The sequence below is a fragment of the Camelus dromedarius genome, chromosome 24 (assembly GCF_036321535.1).
Source record: "Camelus dromedarius isolate mCamDro1 chromosome 24, mCamDro1.pat, whole genome shotgun sequence".
Lineage (NCBI taxonomy): Eukaryota > Metazoa > Chordata > Mammalia > Artiodactyla > Camelidae > Camelus > Camelus dromedarius.
In genome coordinates, this window is record NC_087459.1 from 22,733,259 (window position 1) to 22,756,828 (window position 23,570).

General features: G+C 40.8%; 1 protein-coding gene and 1 non-coding gene across 2 annotated transcripts in view; one reads left to right on the top strand and one right to left on the bottom strand.

Annotated features, from left to right (window-relative positions):
* The window catches only part of LOC105089694 (S-adenosyl-L-methionine-dependent tRNA 4-demethylwyosine synthase TYW1), a 127,824-nt gene that overhangs the window by 50,267 nt on the left and 53,987 nt on the right, over positions 1-23,570 (top strand). Inside the window, exons 12-13 of the mRNA XM_010980788.3 lie at positions 13,114-13,291; positions 17,121-17,256. Of these exons, the coding sequence (XP_010979090.1) occupies positions 13,114-13,291; positions 17,121-17,256 (314 nt within the window). The remainder of the gene's footprint in view (positions 1-13,113; positions 13,292-17,120; positions 17,257-23,570) is intronic.
* On the bottom strand, positions 12,854-12,929 carry TRNAY-AUA (transfer RNA tyrosine (anticodon AUA)). The gene has a single exon. It is a non-coding gene; the product is annotated as a tRNA-Tyr (tRNA).

The window sequence follows — 23,570 nt, forward strand, 5'->3', positions numbered from 1 at the left end:
ACGGAATTGCGTCTTTGGCAGGATTTTGTCCCCGCTGGCAAATTCTCGTATAGGGAGGTGAAAACTTTGTAGAAATATTATATACATTTTGGCCTTTTTTGTTTTACCTGATAACTTGATATCCCACCCGATAGAAGAACTAAAAAAAAACTTAATTCAAAGCTGTTTATAATATGGTTCACTCAGCACAAAACAGCCTTATATGTGGAATGGAAATTTTAGATCATTGGAAGATTCTTAAATAATATCGGATAGTATTGGGAAAGCATTTTTGAGTAAATGCCTTATTAAAAAGGAGGATTAATATTAATAAAATTTCCTCCACAAAATCCATCGTGATGTATAGAGTTCTGCCTCTCAGCTTCCAGAATTTCCTGATCCAGTTCTGTCTCAGAGTTGAAGGAACTTGGCGTTCCTGGGCATTGCTGGCTCTCAAGCTTTAGTGTGCATCAGAGTCACTCGTTAACACAGAGACTCCCGGCCCCCTTTCCTCGAGAACAATTCAGTAAGTCTGAGGCGGGGACCAAGAACGTGCATTTCTAAGAGATTTCCCGGTGGTATCGATGCTGTTGAACTGGGGACCGTATTTTGAGACCCACTGCTGTGGGTAGACATGGTGGACCTGTAACGTGATGGCTTTATAAAGACCGCTGCAGATGGTCAGCTGAAATTTGTTGGCTCCCTGCTCCCTGTTAAACGTGTAGACCTCTGCCTCCGCCTGCCACTTGTTAGTCCTTCTCTCCTTTGTTCTGCTCTCCTTTCATACGCAACCACAAAAAAATGAATTCTACCCAAGGTTGTTTTGATAAGGGCACAGTTGTGGTGCTAGCATCATAAATGAGAGTCTTTATTAACCCCGGTAATTAGCATTTTGAAGATCGGGTGATGCTTTGATGCGAAGAAATTCGTTCTGTCAGGTCGCTGCTTCTTAAGGTTATAGTGCTCCTGATGTTTTTTTCTCACACCACCAAGGGGTTCTCAGGGTCTCAGCAGACACTGCCTGGGTGTCCTACAAATTTAAATCAATCTCTGGAGATGGCATCAGACCCCACAGATGAAGGGTTCAGTCCTATAAGACTGCCCCCACTTCAGATGCCAGTCACAAGTCTAGGATGTTACCTGTGCTTCTGACCAACTGGCTGTAAGTTGGAAGTTCCCACAGCTTCCTCCTCGGATTCCATTAGTTGTTAGAGTGGCTCACAGAACACAGAATATTTACTTATGTTTCCCAGTTTATTATAAAGGATATTATAGAGGTCACAGATGAACAGCCAGATGGAGAGGTACATGGGGCCAGGTCCGGAAGGGTCCAGAGGTCAGGAGCTTCTGTCCCTGTGGAACTGGGGTGCACCACCCCCCTGGCATGTGGATACATTCACCAACCCGGAGACTCAGCAAATTTTGTTCAGGAGTTTTTGTAGAGCTTATTTGCAGCCCTGCTTCCTTTTCTCACAGGTCCATGGGTGTGGCTGAAATTTCCAGTCCTTTAAACACAGAGTCTTGCTGGTGATCAGCTCCATCCTTTGGCTATTTAGGGGGCCTACCCTATGTCACCTCATTTGCACAAACTCAGAGGTACTCAAAAGGGGCCCCTTGTGAACGACTAAAGACACTCCTACCACTCAGGAAGCCCCAGGGGTTCTAGGGGCTTTGTGCCAGGAACCGGGTACAAAGACCAAATGTATTTCCTTATTTTTACCGCAGTACTTCTTATTACTGTTCTGATTTCTTGGGAGAAATTGGGAAAGTAATGCAAATAATGATTGAAGCTCAATAGTGATTTATAAAGGATAGTCAGTAATTACATCTTTATTTTATTCTTTATGAGTTTTCTAGGGAAAGTTGACTTGAACATATTTGTATGTGTGTGTCTGTGCTGACTTACCGTTATACCTCTGCAGAGATGCTGATAAATATTTTAATATTTCATCTTGGCTTTTAGTCTCAAGCTTTTTTTTTTTTTTTTTTTGGAAACATATTTTCTCTTATTTGGATAAAGCAGTGTCTCTTATCAATCTTTTGGAAAATTAAATGAAACTGTTCAGTGAAGAACTAGGAAGACTCCACATCAGGAATTTAGCTAGCTTTTCTTAGACTCTTTGTTGATTTAGTTAATATTATTGATTGTTGATCTTAAACTGTATACCTTTTAAATAAATTTCAAAGTAAAATATTGTTTTCTTTTGGCTAGTTATTAGTCTGAGTTCTCCTGAGAAACAGAGTCAACAGGATGCTATGTGGGTGTGTAGAGAGAGAGAGAGAGATGGATAGAGAGAGGCTGATAGAGTGAGAGATTAACTTAAGGAATTGGATCCTGTAGTTTTGCAGGCTTCGGCAGTCGGAAAGATAAATAAAAATAATTCTCTGAGGTAGACTTGCAGACTAGAGATTTAAGGAACCTCTGCAGTTCAGATCCAAAGGCCGTCTGCCAGCAGAAATCCTTCTTGCTTGGGGGAGGTCAGCCTTAGTGGTTTTGAGGCCTTCAACTGATTGGACGGGGCTCACCCACATTCTGGCGGGCAGTTTGCTTTACTCAGAGACTTAAATGGTAATCTCATCCCAAAGACACCTTCACGGAAACATCGAGAACACTGACCAAATATCTGGGCACCGTGGCCCAGCCAAGTGGACACGTACAATTAACCATCCCAGATGGTTACATCGGAAGCAAGCCAATGCCAGCAGTTTTATCTTTATATTCTAATAAGTTTGTTGGTTTAGTTCTTAAAGAGCAAGTTGAAGCCTTAAATAAGGGGATGCTGACCAAGGATATGTGTTTTCCTGGACATCTGGGAATCTTCCTGAATAGACTGTGTCCCAGGCAGTTTGTATGGGAGGAAGCAGCCCTAAGGAGTAGACATTTATTTTTCCATTCCGAGATGTCCTTGATACAGAATGACAATCTGAGTTTTGATAGTAATTTTTCTGACAGGAGCATTTTTGCAAATGCACTTTAGATGGAAATAAATGATGAATAAATCATGAGGCCTCCTTTCTTCACATTAATAACATGTGTTAGGTGAGCTCAGTGAGCACAGATTCTTTGCTGTCTGCCTGGCTTGTTGCAGGGGCTTGTCCTGTGCAGGAACAGGTACCTGATGAGGAGCCTCGTGCTTGCTTTAATCAGTAGGCATCTCAGATGGTTTGTCTTCAGGTGCTCGTGGCATAAGAAACACAAGCGTTTTAAAATCTGTATCGTCTTGTAGGGGGATGACAGGTATCAGACTGCAGGGAGAAAGTGAAGAGCGTGTCTGTGAACAAATGAGTCCTGAGTAGGGGTGAGAATGCCTAAGGCGGGGTGGGGAATGACCCCCAGAAATTCAACAACTGCCCAGTCATTCATTCTTAAAAGTAGCTTTTATAGAGTATCTACTTGGCCCTTGTAATTCTCGCAAAGGAGTCTTCTCTCATACCTTAATTAATTGACTTGACAAAATGTTACCATGTCAGCAAAACATCTGTTTATTTAATCGACCATGAATTTTTTGGAAACGTTTTCAAATTGGAACTGGTTAATGTTTGTACACGGGCACTCTTGAGGGTACCGGAGCAGTTTTTCTTCACAGCCGTAGTAGGAAACAGGTGTGTATGCGAAGGCGTGAAGCTCAGTAGACAGGTCAGCACTTGGGGATAAAGGAGCTCTCAGTCATTGGCTTTTCACGAAGAGTGAGAACTCCCTTACTTTCCAAATTTTGTATTGTGGTGACTATTTATTAATGCTTTTTACTTCATTCTGTGCTTAAACAGGCTATTAACTTTTTTGAAAATTTATCTCATTGCTGTAATGACCACAGCAAATCCTACTGCAAAACTATAGTATTAGAAAAAAAAATTTTTAAAAACCTAATTTTTAAAGGGTGAAATACATAATGTGAAGGAATCTGAAGCTCTTCTGAAAAACTAGCGGTCTGCAATACAAAAATGTTAAATTTTTTTCTTTTTATTTTAATGTTGGCAAAATGACAGAATTTTAGTATTTCACGGTATTGGTTATGTTTTCTGTCTTCTTGGTTCTTGGCAGAAAGTAATCTAAAATGTTCAAATTGATGGTTGTTTATTCTACTATGGACATTCAGCTGGGCAGTGAGATTTTATAACTTCACTTAGTCTTTATCAGTGGTTATGGTGTAAGGTTTTCTTTTTTTATGAACCCAAATTCCTCCTGCAATCAGGGAAATCTCTGTGTTCTATAATGCTCTCATCCCCAGGGGTATAAGTAGAACAGATCCCCCTCCTGTCTGGATAGTCAGCTTCAGAGAGAGGCTGGTGAGGCTGGTGCAGGTCACTCTCCCTCTTCTGAACCCAGTACCATCATCTGGGCGCAGCTCTGACATGCATCCGACTTTTGAATGCTAAAGATGCAGGAATGTAACTCTAGATTTCATTTCAGCCCCCATTTTCCCCGAATCAGAACTCCTCCTTAGAGACTGGTCTGGGGAAGCTGCTTAATCTTGGATGCAGAGTTAGCACTTACAGATGCCCTGCAGGAAACCAGTTCCCCTTTCTCTTCTCCCACACCTGTATTGGGATTTCCCTCTTACAGCTCTGATACTGCTAACCTGTGTACCCCCGTGGCTTAAAAGAAGCAAAACAAAATAAAAAACTAAAAGGAAAGGCATGTTTCAGGTTCCTTAGTTGGAACTTGGGACACATTTTCCTATAGGAGAAAATATTTAAATTCTATTAGGTGACGTTGAAATAGACTTATAGTACTATACTCTAGGTATATTACAGATTAATTTGATGTTTGGGGATTTTGAAGATAACTTAATCTTCATTTTAATAATATTATATCTGGGAGAATACGAATTTCGGGTTTAAACAGGACCTTAGGAACAGGACTCCTATAAATTGGAAATTACAGGCAACTTTCAATGGTTTGAAGCCATTTTCTTCTTAGTTTGTTATATTCTGATTATTTCCACTTTAGCCTCTCTTTAGAGGTCATTCTTTGAAGTCATGAGTAATTTCCCATACACTCTGGCTCGGAGTCCTTTGTTTTGTAGGGCGCTTTCCCACCCCGTGGTGGTCGCCCACTTTCTCCTGTGGGTCTGGGTTTTGTTTTTGTGTAGGATGAGACTGGTTGTGGGTATTACTGTTTTTGCCGCTGAGTTCCCAGCTTTAGCTGAGCGGCCAGCCTTGACACATTTTGAAGATATTCTGATCTTTTAAATGCTTCCTTTTTGTGCTTCTGTTCTCAATTCCGAGGGCAATCATTGTCTTTTCAGTTATTTCGTTGATCATTAGACCAGCTTTCTTCCCGCGACCTTTATTAGCTTTCCCTTCATACGCACACAGAATTAACTTTACATTGATCGCAAGTGGGTCAGAATTACAGTGCAACTCAACATCTTTTCAGAATGCTCCCTGCCCCCTCTACATCCCCCCGCAGCAGGGGAAGTAGCTTTCAGACGATGGGGTGCAGGTTTCCTTAGCTCAGTTTCCCATCAGTTCAGCTGGCATCAGGTGAGTGAACACTCTGTGAGGAATGTCCTCGGTGCTGAAGGTGCAAAGGTGAAAAAGACATCACTGGTTTCTAAGTGTTTTTATGTAGAGTTTTAGCTGGAAGTGAAGTAAAGCAAAAAATAAAGGGTGTCCAACAGATGGTTCTCATGAACGAGGAACGCTGAAGTACACATCCTAAAGGAATGTGGGGGAGTTGGGGAAGACAACACCACCTGCTAATTGTTTTCTGAAGCTTATTTATGAAAAAACCCTCCGAGTGGAAGTGGCTATATCAAAGATAGACTTCTATGTGGCTTTCATCCAGGAGGGGTTCTCAGGAACTTTGGCCTTTGACCAGGAACTGTGTTGTTATTGAGAAGAAAGAAGAAAATGTTTTATGTCTGATTGGTGCAGTCTTTAGAAATAGGAATACTCATATTTGTCAATTATACCGTGATAAGAAAACAGACATAAGAAAGTATTCAGAATAAAGGTTCATTATTAACCAATTTTCTCTGTCTCCCCCTCCCCCCCCAAAAAAGAAAGAAATAGGGAAACTCTATGTTGAACCCTATATCACTTTTATTTCTGGATTATTCAGCTTATTGGTAAAAATTCTGGAATCTGAAGTTTCTGCTTTGGCATCTGTCAGTGAGATAAGGTGTCCTTCCTGGTTAACACAATGACTGCAGTGGTTGTTCAGGGTCAGGAAGCTCTTCAGGATGAGAGGAGCATCAGAAAACTGGCTTAAAAAACCCCCAAACAAAACAGAGTTTAGTTGTGAAATGGATAAGGTTTAGGGAAAACATGAACAGACTCTGTGTGAGAGAAACAGACACACAGTGGGAATTAACCTTATAGACCTTCGACTGAAGTGTCGTGTCTGCCGTTCCGGGGCTGTCGTCCTGCTCCAGGACTCCTTTCCGTTAGGAACTGAGAGGATGTCTCATTTTCTGGCACATTTCTTTGAGGACGGTGAAGGAGAGAGAGCATGGGGTTGAGGCCCTGGGGCCTTATTTTGGGGGGGGAGCATTGTGATCACCTCTGACAGTGGCCGTGAGATAACAGCATACTTTTTGAAGGTTTTACACATTCTCAGCACCATACTTTTGAGAAAATTAGGATAATTTTAAAATCCTAGAATCATTATTTTTAATGCTTTTTTTTGTTTGTTTGTTTGTCTTGCTTTTTGTTTGTTTTGTTGTTGTCTAACGGGGCAGGTTTGGTTGTAGCTTTCAGAGAAGATGGCAGTTGATCTCTTTGCTTTTAAGTTTCCCTCCTCCTTCCCTGGCTGCTGCTTGGCAGTGTCCTTTGCTGGTCTCTCTTTCTTTCCCCAGATACGTGAGTGTCTAGGTCTCAGTCTGTGTCCTCTTGTCTAACTATCCTATTTCCTTGGTAATCTGATTCGGCCCCTGCAGTGAATTACCATCCATTTGGTAAAATGTTTATTTCCACCCAGACCTTTTTCCCAGAATCCAAACCTGAACATTGGACACACATTCAGATCTCTAACCTACATATCACACTTTACATGTCTAAAATAGAACACATGGTATCTATCACCCCCTCTCTGCTACCCCAATACCTGTTATCCCCATGTTACCCACAAGGCTTTCGTGGTCTCAGTTGATGGCGACTGTTGCTGAGGTCAAAAACTTTGTAGAAAAAGTATATATATATATAAAACTGAATCAGTATGCCATACACCAGAAACTAGCTTTGCCAGTAACATCAATAGTCAATTAAGGTGTGTTTTATATTCTTACAATAAAGTAAGCTAGAGAAAAGAAAATATTATTAAGAAAATTATAAGGAAGAGAAAATACTTTTACAGTGCTGTACTGTATTTATCGATACCATAAGTTTATGTCATCTGTTTACAAGATTAATTGTACTCATGTCAATATTGTCTTATATGATACAAAACACTGTAGATGTCCTACACACTACTAACACTCGGCATCAAAAATAGAAAGATAGTGTGAAAAGGAAATTCATATTTACCTCCAGGTATGACGATTCATACACTGATAATGAAGAAGCAGCAATACGATTGCTTTATGTAGCTGATTGTAGTCAATACCATTGCTTCACAGTAACCCAGCCTATACACTAATGAATGGTTATAAAACTTTTGTGGCATATAATGTTACAGTCATATTCATAATACAGTACTGGAAACATTGTTTGTTTGTTTTTTTTTTTAAAAAAAACCGCTTACCTGTGATGTTAGGCTAATATGCAGTTTCTCCAATTAGATTGAGAGGCATACTGTAAGGTACTGGGAGTCTTTGAAAGCAAAGTTATAAAACAGTAAGAAAAGTAACACATTGTTAATTTTATATTAGATGTCACTCACCTTAAGCCTGTGTAAGGATATGCTGTCCTCTTCAACACAAGTCTTGCATGCGATGTCCTGTGTCCTTGCATCACGAGTACTTAGGTGATGATGATGATGACACAATAACTTCTCATACAGTTCTTGCTGGGCGGTTATTAGATTTTTCACATGAAGATGCACACATACACAGCAGATACGGTTATTAATGGTATGACGTGGTGGGTATTTACTATTCATTAAGTGGAAGTAAAGCATCATAAAGGTCTCCATCCTTGTCATGTTCCTGCTGAGTAGGTGGAGGGGAGGAGGAGGGGAGGGTGGACCTTGCGGTCTCCTGGTGGCAGAGATGGAAGAGGTGGAGGAGTGGAGGGAGAGGCAGGGGAGACAGGCACACTCCGTGTAACTTTGTGGAAATACACAGTCATTTCCATCTTACTCTTTTGCTTTTTCATTCCTCTAAAGTGTTTCTATACAGTTTCAATCCTTCCACTGTTTGCTTTAGTTTCAGCGCCCATATCATGGAAGGAACCATGTCGTGAAAGAAGTCAAAAGCAGTCTTGAGTAATCACAACCCTTCTGCCAGATTGTCTAGTGTCAGTTTTTCTGGCGTTGCTTCTTCTGTGTCTTCTTCCTCATCATCTGGCACTGGTTGAGGAAGCACTCATCTCCACCAAGTCGTCTTCTGTTAACTCCTCTGCGTGGTGTCTGTTAGCTCTTGAAGTTCTCCAAGATCTATGTCTTGAAACCCTTCAACACCCCCCCCCAACTTCTTTCTTTCTTCCTTCCTTCCTTCCTTCCTTCCTTCCTTCCTTCCTTTCTTTCCTTTCTTTCTTTCTTTTTTCTTTCTCTCTTTCTCTCTTTCCTTCCTTCCTCTTCCTCTCTACCTCCCTCATTTCCTTTCTTCTTCTTCTTCTCCTTCATTTTTTTTTTAAACCTGTATCCACAATCTCTCTCATGATTTCCTTGGTTGGCTCTGTCATAAATCTGAAGTCATGCACAACAGCTGAACACAATTCCTGCAGCCACGTTGTTCACACGTTTCTCTAGAACAATGATGGCATCTTCAGTGCTGTAATCCTTCCAGACTTTCACAGTGTTCTCTCTGTCAGGATCCGACCATCCTTTCCATGGAATACCATGTGTAATGAGCCTTAAAGTTCCTTCTGACCCTCTGATTTAGAGGCTGAATTAAAGACATTGTGTTTGGGGGCTGGTGGACCACTTCAGTGCCTTTAGTGTTGAACTCATGGGGTCTCGGTGACCAGGGGCATAGCCTGATAGCAAAAGAACTTTAAAAGACAGTTCCTTACTGGCAAGGTATGTCCTGACTTCAGGCACAAAGCATCGATGGAACCAGTCTAGAAAAAGTGTCCTCATTGTCCAGGCCTTCTTGGACAACCTAAAGACTGGCAGCTGGTGTTTATCTTTCCCTTCAAGGCTCAGGGGTTAGCAGGTTTGTAGAGAAGGGCCGTCCTGATCATTTACCGGGCAGCATTTGCACAGAACAGTAGAGTTAGCCTGTCCCTTTCTGCCTTAAGTCCTGGTGCTCGCTTCTTTTCCGTACTAATAGATGTCCTCTGATGCTCCGCACCTCCACCCCCCCCAAGAATAGGGCACCTCTGACTACATTAAAAACCTGTTCAGGAAGATATCCTTTCTCCTCAATGATTTTCTTAATGGCATCTGAGGACTCATTTGCTGCCTCTTGGGTGGCTGAGGCTGCTTCTTTTGTTATCTTGACATGTTAAAAACCAAACCTCTTTCTAAAAATCATCAAACCATCCTTTACTGGCGTTGAATTCTCCAGCTTTAGCTCCTTCAGCTTCCTTTGGCCTTAAGTTGTCATATAATGACTTTGCTTTGTCTCCAATCGTATGTCTGTAGGTACACCTTTCCTCTAGCAATCGTGCACCCACAGAAAAGCTGCATTTTCAATACGAGATAAACACATATTTCACAAATAGCACGAGCTTTTCAGGCCTGCTGGCATAGCTGCAGTGACAGCTGCATGAATTTCCTTTCTTTTTCTTTCCTTTTTTTTTTTTTTTTTAAATGGTCCTTATGCTGGATTCATTTATCTTGAAGTGGCAGGCAACCGCAGCCGCAGCCCTCAATCTGCGGTACCTATCAACGAATTCAGCTTCTTCTTGTAATGTCATGACTTTTCTCTGCTTCTTGGGAGCACTTCCAGCATCGATAGCGGCACATCGTACGGGTCCCCTGGTGTTATTCAGGGTTTATGGTATTGCACTAAACACGATGAAAACTGTGAGAGAACCGCAAGAGATCACTTTTCACTGCAATTTACAATTTACTGGAGAGACGAGCTGCTTATGTGGAGATGATTAGCGTCACACAGCATTTTAAGCGGGCTCTCAACACTTGCACTCAGTGCAGGAGCACCAGAGGTGGCTGTGAAATTACTACTGTGGTACGGGAGGTGCTACAGTTAATTTTGTGCGGTTATGATTTAATGCTATGTCTTTACATTTGCTTACATTTCTCTGGACTGCGGATGGTGCCATGTATGGCCTGTGTTTGTGTGCGTAAGTTTTGATACATTTTAAGTTTTTAATAATTTATGTATATTCTATGGTAGTAAGTGATAAAAGACTAGTATCTGCATATGTTTTATGCATTCATGACATACCTAACTTTTCCTTCATTTTTCTGGATAGTTCTAAGCCATAGGGTGCATCTGTGAGATTTTTCAAATTGTCGAAAATCTTCCCAAATTTTTCTTATAAAAAATTCTCATATAACTGGACCTTGTTGCTCATGGGTCAGTTGTATGTTGAATTGAATGGAATTGCCATTTTATTTGAAACAATTAATTGAATTTCTATTTCAACTCATGAAATAATGATTATTATAAAAATCTTTGCAGCTAACATTTTTTGAATGCTTATGTGCTGGGCCTGGTAGCAGACTAGTTATTTCATGTGGCTTATTTCATTGAATTCTTGTAATAGTGTGCATGTGTGGTGTGAACTCCCCATCTTGTAGATCAGGGAATGGGTATAGAGATGGGGAGTGACTTGACGAAGGACACAGACCAGCCTAGTAATAGAGCCAGAATTTGAACCTGGTGCGTCTGACTTCCAGTGGTTAGGGCTTAGCCAGTGCTCAGTTACTCTGCTTTCTGAGTTTTACGTTAATTTTGCAATTCCAATAAAGTCTGCCCTTCTACTCATCTCACAGAGGGATTAAAGTTAATGATTTTTTTTTTTTACAAAAAGGAAATTTTATACTTAAATGCTGAGTTGTCTTGGCAACACAGTGAGTTAAAGATCAAGTTTTATTTAAAACCTTGATTCACTTGAGTTAAGATCTTAGATTTCAATAACTTAAAAAATTATTCTTCCCGAAATACTGACATGAAATACATTCCTAGAATTGCAGTTAGTCATCAGAGAAGATAAAACCTGCCTTTTTAGATTGCTCTGATTTTAGCCTCTATTATGTTGGTTTGATGTCTGGGGTATTTACTTACACTTGCTTATTTCCAAGTAGATTGTGTGTGTGTGTGAGAGAGAGAGCGAGAGAGGGAGGGAGGGAGGGAGGGATAGAAGGAGGGAGGGAGAGAAATAAAGTCATTTCCTAGAAACTAAGGCACAAGCAAGCAGTGAAAGCTAACTTTATTTTCTCCAGGTTTGTTGTTGTTGCTCTTAAGATGATAGTGGCTGAGATATAATCACTTTAAGAAACCCAGATAAAAGCGATGATAAAAACAAATCCTTAATGAATGTTTTTTGGGTGTGCATGGCACTCTTCTAAAGCCTTTCCATGCATTATCTTATTTAACTCTAACGAACATTCTTTGAGGTAAGTACTGCTCACACTTCACTACACTTCAGAGAAGGCTAATAACTGACTGAGAGGGAATTTGAACATGCTTCCCACCACCTTCTCCATGAAGAATCTGTGTCCTTGAGAGAATATTTTCTATCCTAAAGAACCTGGAGATAATGGATAGAAATATCTGCAGTAAAGGAAATATATTTTTACTTGCCTTTTTATGCTCTTTCCAAGTCTTTCAGAGTCTGGGGTAGGTTGGAGGACTCTTGTGAGCTTTCCACGCTGAGTCGGGAGCAAGGCTTCTCAACCTGTCCTTTACACGGGAGTCACATGGGGAGCATTTAAAGAATGCTGACGTCTCAGCCTCATCCCCAGAGACCGCGGTTTAATTGGCCTGGGGCACTGCCTGGACATTGGGATTTTTTAAAGTTCTTTGGGTAATTCCAGCATCTAAGTGGGGCCGAGAACCAGCGGGGTGTACCAGTGGTTTCCCATGCTTGTCTGTGCATTGGAATCGCCTGGGGGGAGCGTCAAACTCCTGATGCCTGTGCTGCTCCCCAGAGATGGCGACTTCATCGCTCTGAGCTGCGGCCGGGCGTTTGGAACGTTGAGGCTTCCCAGGCGATTGCAGGGTTCTTCCAAGTCCGGGGACCTCTGGTTTCCGCAGTGGGTTTTGATCTTGGCTGCACATTAGAATCACCTGGGGAACTTTCACAGCTCCCATCACCCCGGCGTGCAGCCACTCCAGTTAAACAGAGTCTTTGTCAGGGACCCAGGCAGCAGTGTTTGTCCAGACTCTCCAGGTGATTCCAATCTGAAGCCAATGGCGAGACCTGCGGGTTTCTTCTTTTTCTCTCCTTTATTCTTTTGAGCCAACTACATTCAGTTTACTCAATTCAGAATACTTGAGGAACTGAGGGGGAAATGATTAGTATGGGAGAGGCTTTTCCTTATGTAGCTGTACTGAGTTCGTTTTCTTACACCAGCATTGAAGAATGCAGAGCTAAGCAAGTTATGGAAAGTAATCCGTTCTGTATTCCAAATAATTAGCTGACAAAGTTTTGCCTGCTTGTATTGATGTAGCTTAATTAGTATTAAAACCGGGGATGAGCTTGCTGATTTAATAATTTTAGGGTTTTTTTTTCCTGATGTAATAATTCTAGAGGTTTTTTTTTTAGTTTACTTTTTGCTTGTTTGTTTGGTTTTGCTTTTGTTTGTTTGGTTTTTTGAGGGCGAGTTATTAAGGTTTATTTATTTATTTATGTTTAGAGGAGGTACTGGGGATTGAACCCAGGACCTCATGCTTGCTATAAGCATGTGCTCTACCACTTGAGCTATACTTTCCCCTTGAGTTTTTTTTTTTTTTCCTCCTCTGGCTCCTATTTTATATTATTTGACTGGTATCAAAAATGACTGCCTTCTAAAATCAGAGAACGGTTAAGAAAAATTTAAAACACTTTGAGAAGAATAAAAGTGATGTCCTCTCCCTGTGTCTGACTGAGCTTGCTCCTCTCCACCGTGTTCCCCAGGTGTACCAGGTGTCAAGGAAGAACGCTTTGAGGAAGGAATGACAGTGAAGCACTGTGCGTTGTCTCTTGTGGGAGAACCCATCATGTACCCAGAAATCAACAGGTTTTTGAAGCTACTCCACGAGTGTAGAATCTCCAGCTTCCTGGTCACAAATGCACAATTTCCTGTGGAGATCAGGTGGGTAGTCCAGCTTGTTGAGATAATGCTGCTTGAATCTGTGCTTGACTGAAGTAAAAGGAAAACATTTTTAAAAAGTCAGTCTGTAAATTTTGCACAGGGTCACCATTCCTTTTATTTTTACATCTTTGTTATGTTTAAAATCCTTGACTTTTCAAAAATGACTCATGAGAGTGAAGTTGGGATAGAGTGGTACTGGGATACATACACACACCCAGAGAAAAGTCTGTCCCAAGTTTAAGGCATGCAGTCGTCCCTCATATCTGCAGATACCAAGATGCACCGATGCTCAAGTCCCTTTTCTAAAATGGTACAATATTTGCGTATAACCTATGCACATCCTCTCGTACACTCTAAGTCATGTCTGGATTACTCAGAATACCTGATACAATGTAAACACTATGTACATAGCTGCTGGCACATGGCAAACTCAAGATCTGAATTTGAATTCAAGAACTGAATCTTCTAGGAGTGGTGTGTAGTAAAACGATGACCAGAGAGGTGGACTCATTGTTGATAATACAAGGTATTCCTTGTGAATGCTGTCATGGATTGAGGAAAATGATAGAGAATTAAAGAAAATACGTACTTGACAGTGATCCAGGAGAAAATGGAAAGAGAAATGCTTCTTTAGGTGCAGGTAATTTTGTTTTATTTCTGTGAATTAGGAGGAGTCTAGGTACCAGTTGTCTCTGGTGTCCTAGTTTCTTTCAGAAAAACAAGGTTATAGATTGACTAATAGATCACAGAGGTCATGGATTTTGGAAGTTGCCCCTAACGTTTATAGTGCTAATTCTACACAGCAAGTCAGCTCATTCACTTCAGCTAGTAGGCGAACCTCTTGCAACTGTTCTTATTGTTGAACATACACGAGGGAGTAATGATGTTCTCTGGGTGGTCAGTTGTGTGCTTTTTTTTTAAAATAAAAAAAATTTCTTTTCTAAATTACTGCAGTATCTAACCCATACTCTGGTACCTTTTGAAGAAAATCCTGACTTTGCCAACTGGTCTTTCCTTGACCCACATGCAAGCATTGCATTCGGGCTGGTGGCCTTTACAAGATATTTAACTTTTCTTTAAGGGGCTCTCAGTCTCCCCTCTGGCTCCAGAGCATATGGCTCTTTGCTGACAGTTCTCCCACCGAAGGGAGTTTTCACAGTGAGGGTCCTGGAGGATTTATGGATGACAGGAGCAAACACCTCAGGCAAACAAGAAAGCTGTTACACTCTTGATGGCTTTCTGTTTTTGTTTTGTCAACACAGAGGCTAATGAATAAGACTGGCAAGAATGCATAGGACACTTCGTGTTAATGACAGAGCTGATGGTGGCTGAGCAACGAAAGCCCTTTCCCGTGAGGAAAGCCCTCTCAGCCCCACCGAAGCGAGTGCTTGCGTAACGGCGTTTTTGACGGGTGTACAGTTGATACACCGTAGCATGCGTCAGTTATCTTTCCCTGTAACCACTCGCCTTAGAACTGAGCCACTCAAACTAACAGCCATTTACTTCGCTCATAATTCTGCAGATCGGCTGGGAAGCCTTTTCATCTAGACTGTCTTCACTGGCCTTCATGTTGTTCATGTGTCTAGGCAGTTGGTGGACCCGCTGGGCTGGCTGGTTTATGATGATAGCCTTGCCTGGGACAATGGGGGCCTCTATTCTTGTAGCCTCTTCACCTCTGGCTCATCTCTAGTTGGTCACGTGGTGGCAGGGTCTCAAAGAGCAGCAAGAAAGGATAAACAATGATGCACATGCATCATTCAAGCCTCCACTGGTGACACATTTGCTCACTTCCCCTTGGCCAAAGCAAGTCACATGGCCAAGCTTGGCATCAGTGAGGGGACACTCAAAAGCTACAGAGCAAGGGGACTTGGGTACAGGGAGGGGGAGAATTTATGGCTCTGTTTGTTGTCTACCATATACCACCACTCTTCCTCTGCTCCCTGGCAAAAGATCTGGAAAACTCCTTGGTTATAGCACCTCAGACATTTAGTACTGACAAAAATTCCTTATTGCTACTGTCAGTGCCCAGGGCTTCCTATTTTTGCAAATGATGGAGGTTTGCAAAACAACTATGGCCTTTGGAGTTTACCATTCATAATCTTAAGTAGTCAGGAGGCGTAGTGAGAAGGGCAGCCAGTGCCCATTTTGCGCCGGGCAGCTTTATGACCAAGTCCTGTAAGTATCGGACAGTGATGGCCAGCAGTAGCCATCTTCTTAATGAAGATCTTTTTTATTTTTGTAAAACATAAAGTCCAGGTAATGTAGCTCATCTGTGATTAAAAAGGGCCCCCAGCACAAGGGTGGGGAGGCGGAGCGCTGCCCTTGCAGGGTGCTCGTGTTTTGCGTTCTCAGTAATTGATGACCTTTTCTCAGTAGTGACGCATTATTGAACCTTTAAGGATTCTCTTTATATCTCGTTATTGGAGAGGGATTAAAGCAATGAGAGCCTGCCAGTGTTTTAATCATTTTTTCCTAACTTTGGTCAGAGCTTCTCTTGCTTTGAACAACTTTGGGCTCAGGCCCTTCTCATAATTTCGTATGTCATGAAGCCAGATCGGTACAAGCATTTGCCTGGGCTACATTCCCTAAGAAGTTCTGTCAGCTGAAGTCAGCAGTAGCCGCTGAAATGTGGCTTTAAGTGTCGACCTGTTTGGCTGGATGAAAAGAAAGAGACTTCCTGTCCTTCAAGGTCTTCCACTCAATGACTGATAAGGTGGATTCTGATAGATGTAAAAAGCACATAAGCCACTTAGATGGTGAGTTTTATGGCATGTGAATTATGTGTCAGTTTTTAAAAATACGTGACTTTGAAACAAAAAAATGGATAAATAACACTCTAGGGGTAAACACAAACTGTGAAATAGTTACAGAAAATTAACAGTGGGAGGATTTGGTCAGAGGATTATTAAGGGGGGCTTCTTTCTAGTTGGAAGTTTATTGAAGAGAGTGAATTATGAGACCCATTTGATGGGGGAACAGAGAGGCTTTGGGGAAAGTACAATCTGGGCTTAAAACAACCAGCAGGGAGTCGGGGAGATGATGACCCTGAGAACTGAGAGGAGTGGAGAATGAGTGGTTCTCCCGGATATGGGTGAAGAAGGCAAAGGACAGTAAGAATCTGCACCGGGCGTTCTTCCTGTGGGCGGCGCTCTTTTCTAAGTGTTTCGCTGCTCTTGTTCTAGCTCTGCATTGGCTTAAGGCTCCTGCAATCGGTCATGGTTTGCCCACACAAGGCATGGCTTAAACCCACTCCTGCTCTCAGAGGCGTAGGTGAAGTGTTGGTGTCGCTGTGCACCCTGCAGAGAAGACTGGAGCTCTCTGGGTTGTTCCTGTTCCTTAGAAAACTTTGATGGTGGGAAGTGGACCCTCCGCGCAGACCCCGTGTCAGTCTCAAATGGCAGAGCTGATGGGGTGACTCTGGTCTGAGAGCCCCCGCTAACTGTGCCGAGCTGATGAGGCCAGGCCTAGAGCTTGGTCTTGTTCTGTTTATTTTCCACTGAAACCAAGTGTTTGAAGAGGGGCCGATTTTAAGAAATTGAATGTTTTCAGCTTATTAGGGATGGTGTCCAGTCATTTTAAAAAATAACCGGCTGACATCCCATTCTGTCACATTAAAATCATTTTCTCAATCTTCTGGGAGAAGTAGAAGCCTCTAGACCCAGTGAAATGTTTAATCACCACATCTGTTACAGATTGTAAGTTCAACGTCATGGAAAGCCTGACTTAGGTATAATTTCCTTTTTCTGTTGTTGTTGTTGTTGTTGTTGTTGTTGTTGTTGTTGTTGTTGTTGTTTGTGTGTGTGTGTGTTTAAACATCTAAATCACCAAGGAACCTCAAACCAGTTACCCAGCTATATGTCAGCGTGGATGCCAGCACCAAAGAGAGCCTGAAGAAAATTGACCGCCCGCTCTTCAAGGACTTCTGGCAAAGATTCCTCGACAGTTTAAAAGCCTTGGCAGCAAAGGTAAGAATTATGACATCTTTAAAAGAAGAAAAAAAAAAGAGGAAAGAGAGATTTTTTTTTCTTTGAAAAAAAAAAAGACTAAAATCTTCAGTAGTTTTTTAGACTTCCACTTTTATTATTCAATAAATATTTACTGAGTTCCCCTCAAGTTTGTAGCACTCGCCTTGTACGTATTGTATATCCTTCAAGTGTTTAGGGAGAGAGAGACACACTCCCAAAGCTAATTAATAAAACCCGGTTGACGAGCAGTACACAGCAGCCCTAGAGGAAGTGTCAGCACATAGTATATGTTTAAATATGAAGTCAATTTTCCTGAATTTCTAGAACCAAATTTCCTACCCAGTAGAGAACTCAACTCCAGAATGTCCAGATTTAAAGTCTTTTCTTTTTTTTTTTTTTAACATTTTTTACTGATTTATAATCATTTTACAATGTGTCAAATTCTAGTGTTAAGCACAATTTTTCAGTCATTCATGGACATATACACGCTCATTGTCACATTTTTTTCTCTGTGAGTTATCATAACATTTTGTGTATATTTCCCTGTGCTATACAGTGTAATCTTGTTTATCTATTCTACAATTTTGAAATCCCAGGCTATCCCTTCCCACCCTCCACCCCCCTGGTAACCACAAGTCTGTATTCTCTGTCTGTGAGTCTATTTCTGTCCTGTACTTACGCTTTGTTTTTGTTTGTTTGTTTTTGTTTTTTAGATTCCACACATGAGCGATCTCATATGGTATTTTTCTTTCTCTTTCTGGCTTACTTCACTTAGAATGACATTCTCCAGGAGCATCCATGTTGCTGCAAATAGCATTATGTTGTTGGTTTTTATGGCTGAGTAGTATTCCATTGTATAAATATACCACATCTTCTTTATCCAGTCACCTGTTGATGGACATTTAGGCTGTTTCCATGTTTTGGCTATTGTAAATAGTGCTGCTATGAACATTGGGGTGCAGGTGTCATCCTGAAGTAGATTTCCTTCTGCCTACAAGCCCAGGAGTGGGATTCCTGGGTCATATGGTAAGTCTATTCCTAGTCTTTTGAGGAATCTCCACACTGTTTTCCATAGTGGCTGCACCAAACTGCATTCCCACCAGCAGTGTAGGAGGGTTCCCCTTTCTCCACAGCCTCTCCAGCATTTGTCATTTGTGGATTTTTGAATGACGGCCATTCTGACTGGTGTGAGGTGATACCTCATTGTAGTTTTGATTTGCATTTCTCTGATAATTAGTGATATTGAGCATTTTTTCATGTGCTTTTTGATCATTTGTATGTTTTCCTTGGAGAATTGCTTGTTTAGGTCTTCTGCCCATTTTTGGATTGGGTTGTTTATTTTTTTCTTATTGAGTCGTATGAGCTGCTTATATATTCTGGAGATCAAGCCTTTGTCAGTTTCACTTGCAAAAATTTTCTCCCATTCCGTAGGTTTTCTTCTTGTTTTATTTCTGGTTTCCTTTGCTGTGCAGAAGCTTGTAAGTTTCATTAGGTCCCATTTGTTTATTCTTGCTTTTATTTCTTCTAGGAGAAAATTTTTGAAATGTATGTCAGATAATGTTTTGCCTATGTTTTCCTCTAGGAGGTTTATTGTATCTTGTCTTATGTTTAAGTCTTTAATCCATTTTGAGTTGATTTTTGTATATGGTGTAAGGGAGTGTTCTAGCTTCATTGTTTTACATGCTGCTGTCCAGTTTTCCCAACACCATTTGCTGAAGAGACTGTCTTTATTCCAATGTATATTCTTGCCTCCTTTGTCAAAGATGAGTTGACCAAAAGTTTGTGGGTTCATTTCTGGGCTCTCTGTTCTGTTCCATTGGTCTATATGTCTGTTTTGGTACCAATACCATGCTGTCTTGATGACTGTAGCTCTATAGTATTGTCTGAAGTCTGGGAGAGTTATTCCTCCAGCCTCTTTCTTTCTCTTCAGTAATGCTTTGGCAATTCTAGGTCTTTGATGGTTCCATATGAATTTTATTATGATTTTTTCTAGTTGTGTGAAATATGTCCTGGGTAATTGGATAGGGATTGCATTAAATCTGTAGATTGCCTTGGGCAGTGTGACCATTTTAACAATATTGATTCTTCCAATCCAAGAGCATGGAATATCTTTCCATTTTTTAAAGTCTTCTTTAATTTCCTTCATCAATGGTTTATAGTTTTCTGTGTATAATTCTTTCACCTCCTTGGTTAGATTTATTCCCAGATATTTTATTACTTTGGGTGCTATTTTAAAGGGGATTGTTTCTTTACTTTCTTCTTCTGTTGATTTATCGTTAGTGTAAAGAAATGCAACTGACTTTTGAACGTTAATTTTGTAACCTGCTACCTTGCTGAATTCTTCGATTAGCTCTAGTAGCTTTTGTGTGGACCTTTTAGGGTTTTCTATATATAGTAACATGTCATCAGCATATAATGACACTCTTACCTCTTCTTTTCCAATTTGGATCCCTTTTATTTCTTTCTCTTGCCTGACTGCTGTGGCTAGGACTTCCAGGACTATGTTGAATAGGAGTGGTGATAGTGGGCATCCTTGTCTTGTCCCAGATTTTAGTGGGAAGCTTTTGAGTTTTTCACCATTGAGTACTATGCTGGCTGTAGGTTTGTCATATATAGCTTTTATTATGTTGAGATATGTTCCCTCTATACCCACTTTGGCGAGAGTTTTTATCATAAATGGGTGTTGAATTTTATCAAATGCTTTTTCTGCATCGATTGAGATGATCATGTGGTTTTTGTCCTTTCTCTTGTTGATGTGATGTATTACACTGATTGATTTGCGTATGTTGAACCAGCCTTGTGTCCCTGGGATGAACCCCACTTGGTCATGATGTATAATCTTTTTTATGTGTTGTTGGATTCTATTTGCTAAAATTTTGGTGAGGATTTTGGCGTCTATGTTCATCAGTGATATTGGCCTATAATTCTCTTTTTTTGTAGTGTCTTTGCCTGGTTTTGGTATCAGGGTGATGGTGGCTTCATAAAACGAGTTTGGGAGTATTCCCTCCTTTTCAATCGTCTGGAAGAGTTTGAGAAGGACTGGTATGAGTTCTTCTTTGTATGTTTGGTAGAATTCCCCGGTGAAGCTGTCCGGTCCTGGACTTTTATTTGTAGGGAGGTTTTTAATTGCTATTTCTATTTCCTTTCTAGTGATCGGATTGTTCAAGTGTTCAGATTCTTCTTGATTCAGTTTTGGTGGACAGTATGTTTCCAGAAACTTGTCCATCTCTTCTAGGTTATCCAGTTTGGTTCCATATAGTTTTTCATAATATTCTCATATGATATTCTGTATTTCTATTTTGTTTGTTGTAATTTCTCCATTTTCCTTTCTTATTTTGCTAATTTGTGCTCTCTCTTTTTTCTTCTTTGTGAGTTTGGCCAGAGGTTTGTCGATTTTATTTACTTTTTCAAAAAACCAGCTTTTGGTTTGGTTGATTTTTTCTATGGTCTTGTTAATCTCTATTGTATTTAATTCCCCTCTGATCTTTATTATTTCCTTCCTTCTGCTGCTTTTTGGGGCTTTTTGTTTTTCTTTTTCTAATTCATTCAGGTGGTGGGTTAAATTGTTTATTTGAGATTGTTCTTCTTTTTTGAGGAAGGCCTGTATCGCTATAAACTTCCCTCTTAGCACTGCCTTTGCTGTGTCCCATAGGTTTTGAGTGGTTGTGCTTTCATTATCATTTGTCTCAAGGTATTTTTTAATTTCAGCTTTGATTTCCTCATTGATCCACTGTTTTTTCAATAACATATTGTTTAATCTCCATGCTTTCCTTTTTTTCTCCTTTGTTTCTCTGTTGTTGATTTCCAGTTTCATGGCATTGTGGTCAGTAAAGGTGCTTGAGATAATTTCTATCTTCTTAAAATTATTGAGGTTTCTTTTGTGCCCAAGTACATGATCGATCCTGGAAAATGTTCCATGTGCACTTGAAAAGAATGTATATCCTATTTTTTGGGAGTGTAATGCTCTGAAAATACCCACCAAATCTAGTTTTTCTATTGTAGTATTTAATTTCTCTGTTGCCTTGTTTATTTTCTGTGTGGAAGATCTGTCTAGTGATGTTAATGCAGTGTTAAAATCTCCAACTATGATTGTATTCCCATCAATTTAAAGTCTTTTCTTGCAAACATTTACCCCTTTCTTAAGTCTTCCTGTTCTTTTGGACCCAAAGCAACCTTCCGGTTCTTCTTTTGCATTAGCCCCAATGTCAGGAGCTGTGTTTCCTGTTGGTTCTGCCCCTTTTCTTCTCTTGTAGCCATTTCCCCCTTTCTGTTCTCTTGGCTTCTGCCCTGCCATTCCTCATGCTCCAGCCAAACCTAACTGATATTGAGAATCATGACAAGAGCTTAAAACATTATGGTTTCCTACTCCTAGTGGGATTTGAGAATCTGCGTTTTAAACATCGTGGGCGACTTTGGCTGAGCAGCCAGGTATGGGAGTCAGTGGCTTTCCCTCCCCGCTTTGCCTGGCACATGCTTTGGCTCTCCTTCCCCATCGCCGTCTGGCAACTGTGGACATTTCCAGACTCGCTGTTCACCGTGTTCCCCGGGACTGCTGTACATCCCTGCCTGTCTGGCCATTTCTGCAAGTGTGCCGGCACTTCTTCCAAGTCCTTGGTTACCTCCTCACAGCCTGGACTGTCTTTTCTTTCCTTTTCCTTGACTTGTAGAAATGCTATGCAAACTTCCAGTCTCAGCTTCATCATTACCTCTACTGTGAAGCCTTTTCCAGTTCCAAATCACTGCCCCTTTCTCCCTTCCCAGGTTTTGTGTCTGTAAATACACTTTATTTCCTCTGTTTTATCCTAGCTTCTCTCTCCCCAACTGGATTCCTTACTCATGTCTGAGTTCTGTCTAACACAGCACATTTTTATGGTATTTGATTAAGAGAATGAATGAGTAAAGACTTCACCAGAGCTCTGTAGCGGTAAGATGTACTGTGTACGTTTTCTTGACTCCTCAGCTGATTACATACCTCCCCCGCTACCCCGACTTTATGCTTGAGAAGCTAAATCATTGCCTTTTTTGATGGTTAACATTGACTTCATTGAAGACATGCATTGTAGGCATTGGTTTCTGATCTGTCTTGGATTGTTATGAAGCTAGCAAGTCAGATGCTTCTTGGGTCCTAAATCCCCTTTGTCTCTAGGCTTCACCTTCAGCTGTGTCATCTTCACCTGCTGCTGAGACAGGAGATGCACAGCATAAAAATCCAAGTGGCTTTAGGTGGAAGTAAACAGCAGAAGCCGGCGGTATCTCACACACACGAGATTGTTATCTAGGCCATCTTCTGAGTCAGAGTGTGGAAGGTGAGAAGTCAGCATTAGCAGAGTGGCTTAATAGCTTCTTTTTTCCCTTTTGGCCAAAATTTCCCACAAAATGGATTCTTATCTTGAAGGTATAAGCCTGTGGATGTCCAATTCAATTGTGAGTATTCTGGGTTGACCCATTGATAGTAATGCAGTAACTTAAAGTTCTGCAGTGTTTTCTAACCCGTGAGCTCCCTGCATGCAGCTGCATTATTGTGTCCACAGAACTCTAGCTGGAAACGTTTCCTTGGGCTATTTGAACTATCTGCCCGCAGATGAGGGCAGTTGCTTTGTAAGCATTTTGTAGCCATTAGCTTATGTTTCTCACTCTTGTATTGTTTATGTTGTCATTTAAGAAAGATCTGTGGCAGGAAACTGCTGTCAAAATTAAAAGTTTTCTGCAAATTACCTCAAGCTATGCTATTTCCTTGTGAATATCTGGCATTACTGGCACAGGAAATGCTATCAAGAAAGGGCTGTTTAATGCTAGAAAATAAAGCACTTATGCTGCAAATGTACTTCGTAGCTAGGGTCAGATATATGATTGCTATAATCGTGTCACTTGAGTTTTTAAATGCGAATGTTGAAATTAGAAGTGCTATTTGAGATTTTTTAATTAGAACATCCATACTGTTATCTTCTGTTACTTGTTTCAGCTTTTAGTATAACTGAGCAAGGAAAGATATTTGAAGAGAAAGAATTGCTTAAACTTTATGAACCAAAGAAATTTGATTTTTCACAAACTTTTCAGCCTGTTTATGAGCTAGTGCCACCCAGAGGAGAAGAAAGTAGCATTTTCTGGTTTTTTTTTTTTTAAACTCTTGGCAAGTATAATATTTACGTTTGAAGATTTTTGTCCTTTGCCAAAGTGTTCCTTTTCAAATATGAGGGGAGAAATATATTGGTACTTGAGTATGTGGGACTAAAAGGCATTTCTATCCAGATAACACAGCATGAAAGGTGTTAGCTTCAGTTGCTGTAATTGACAGCTGCTTGTCAAATAGTCCT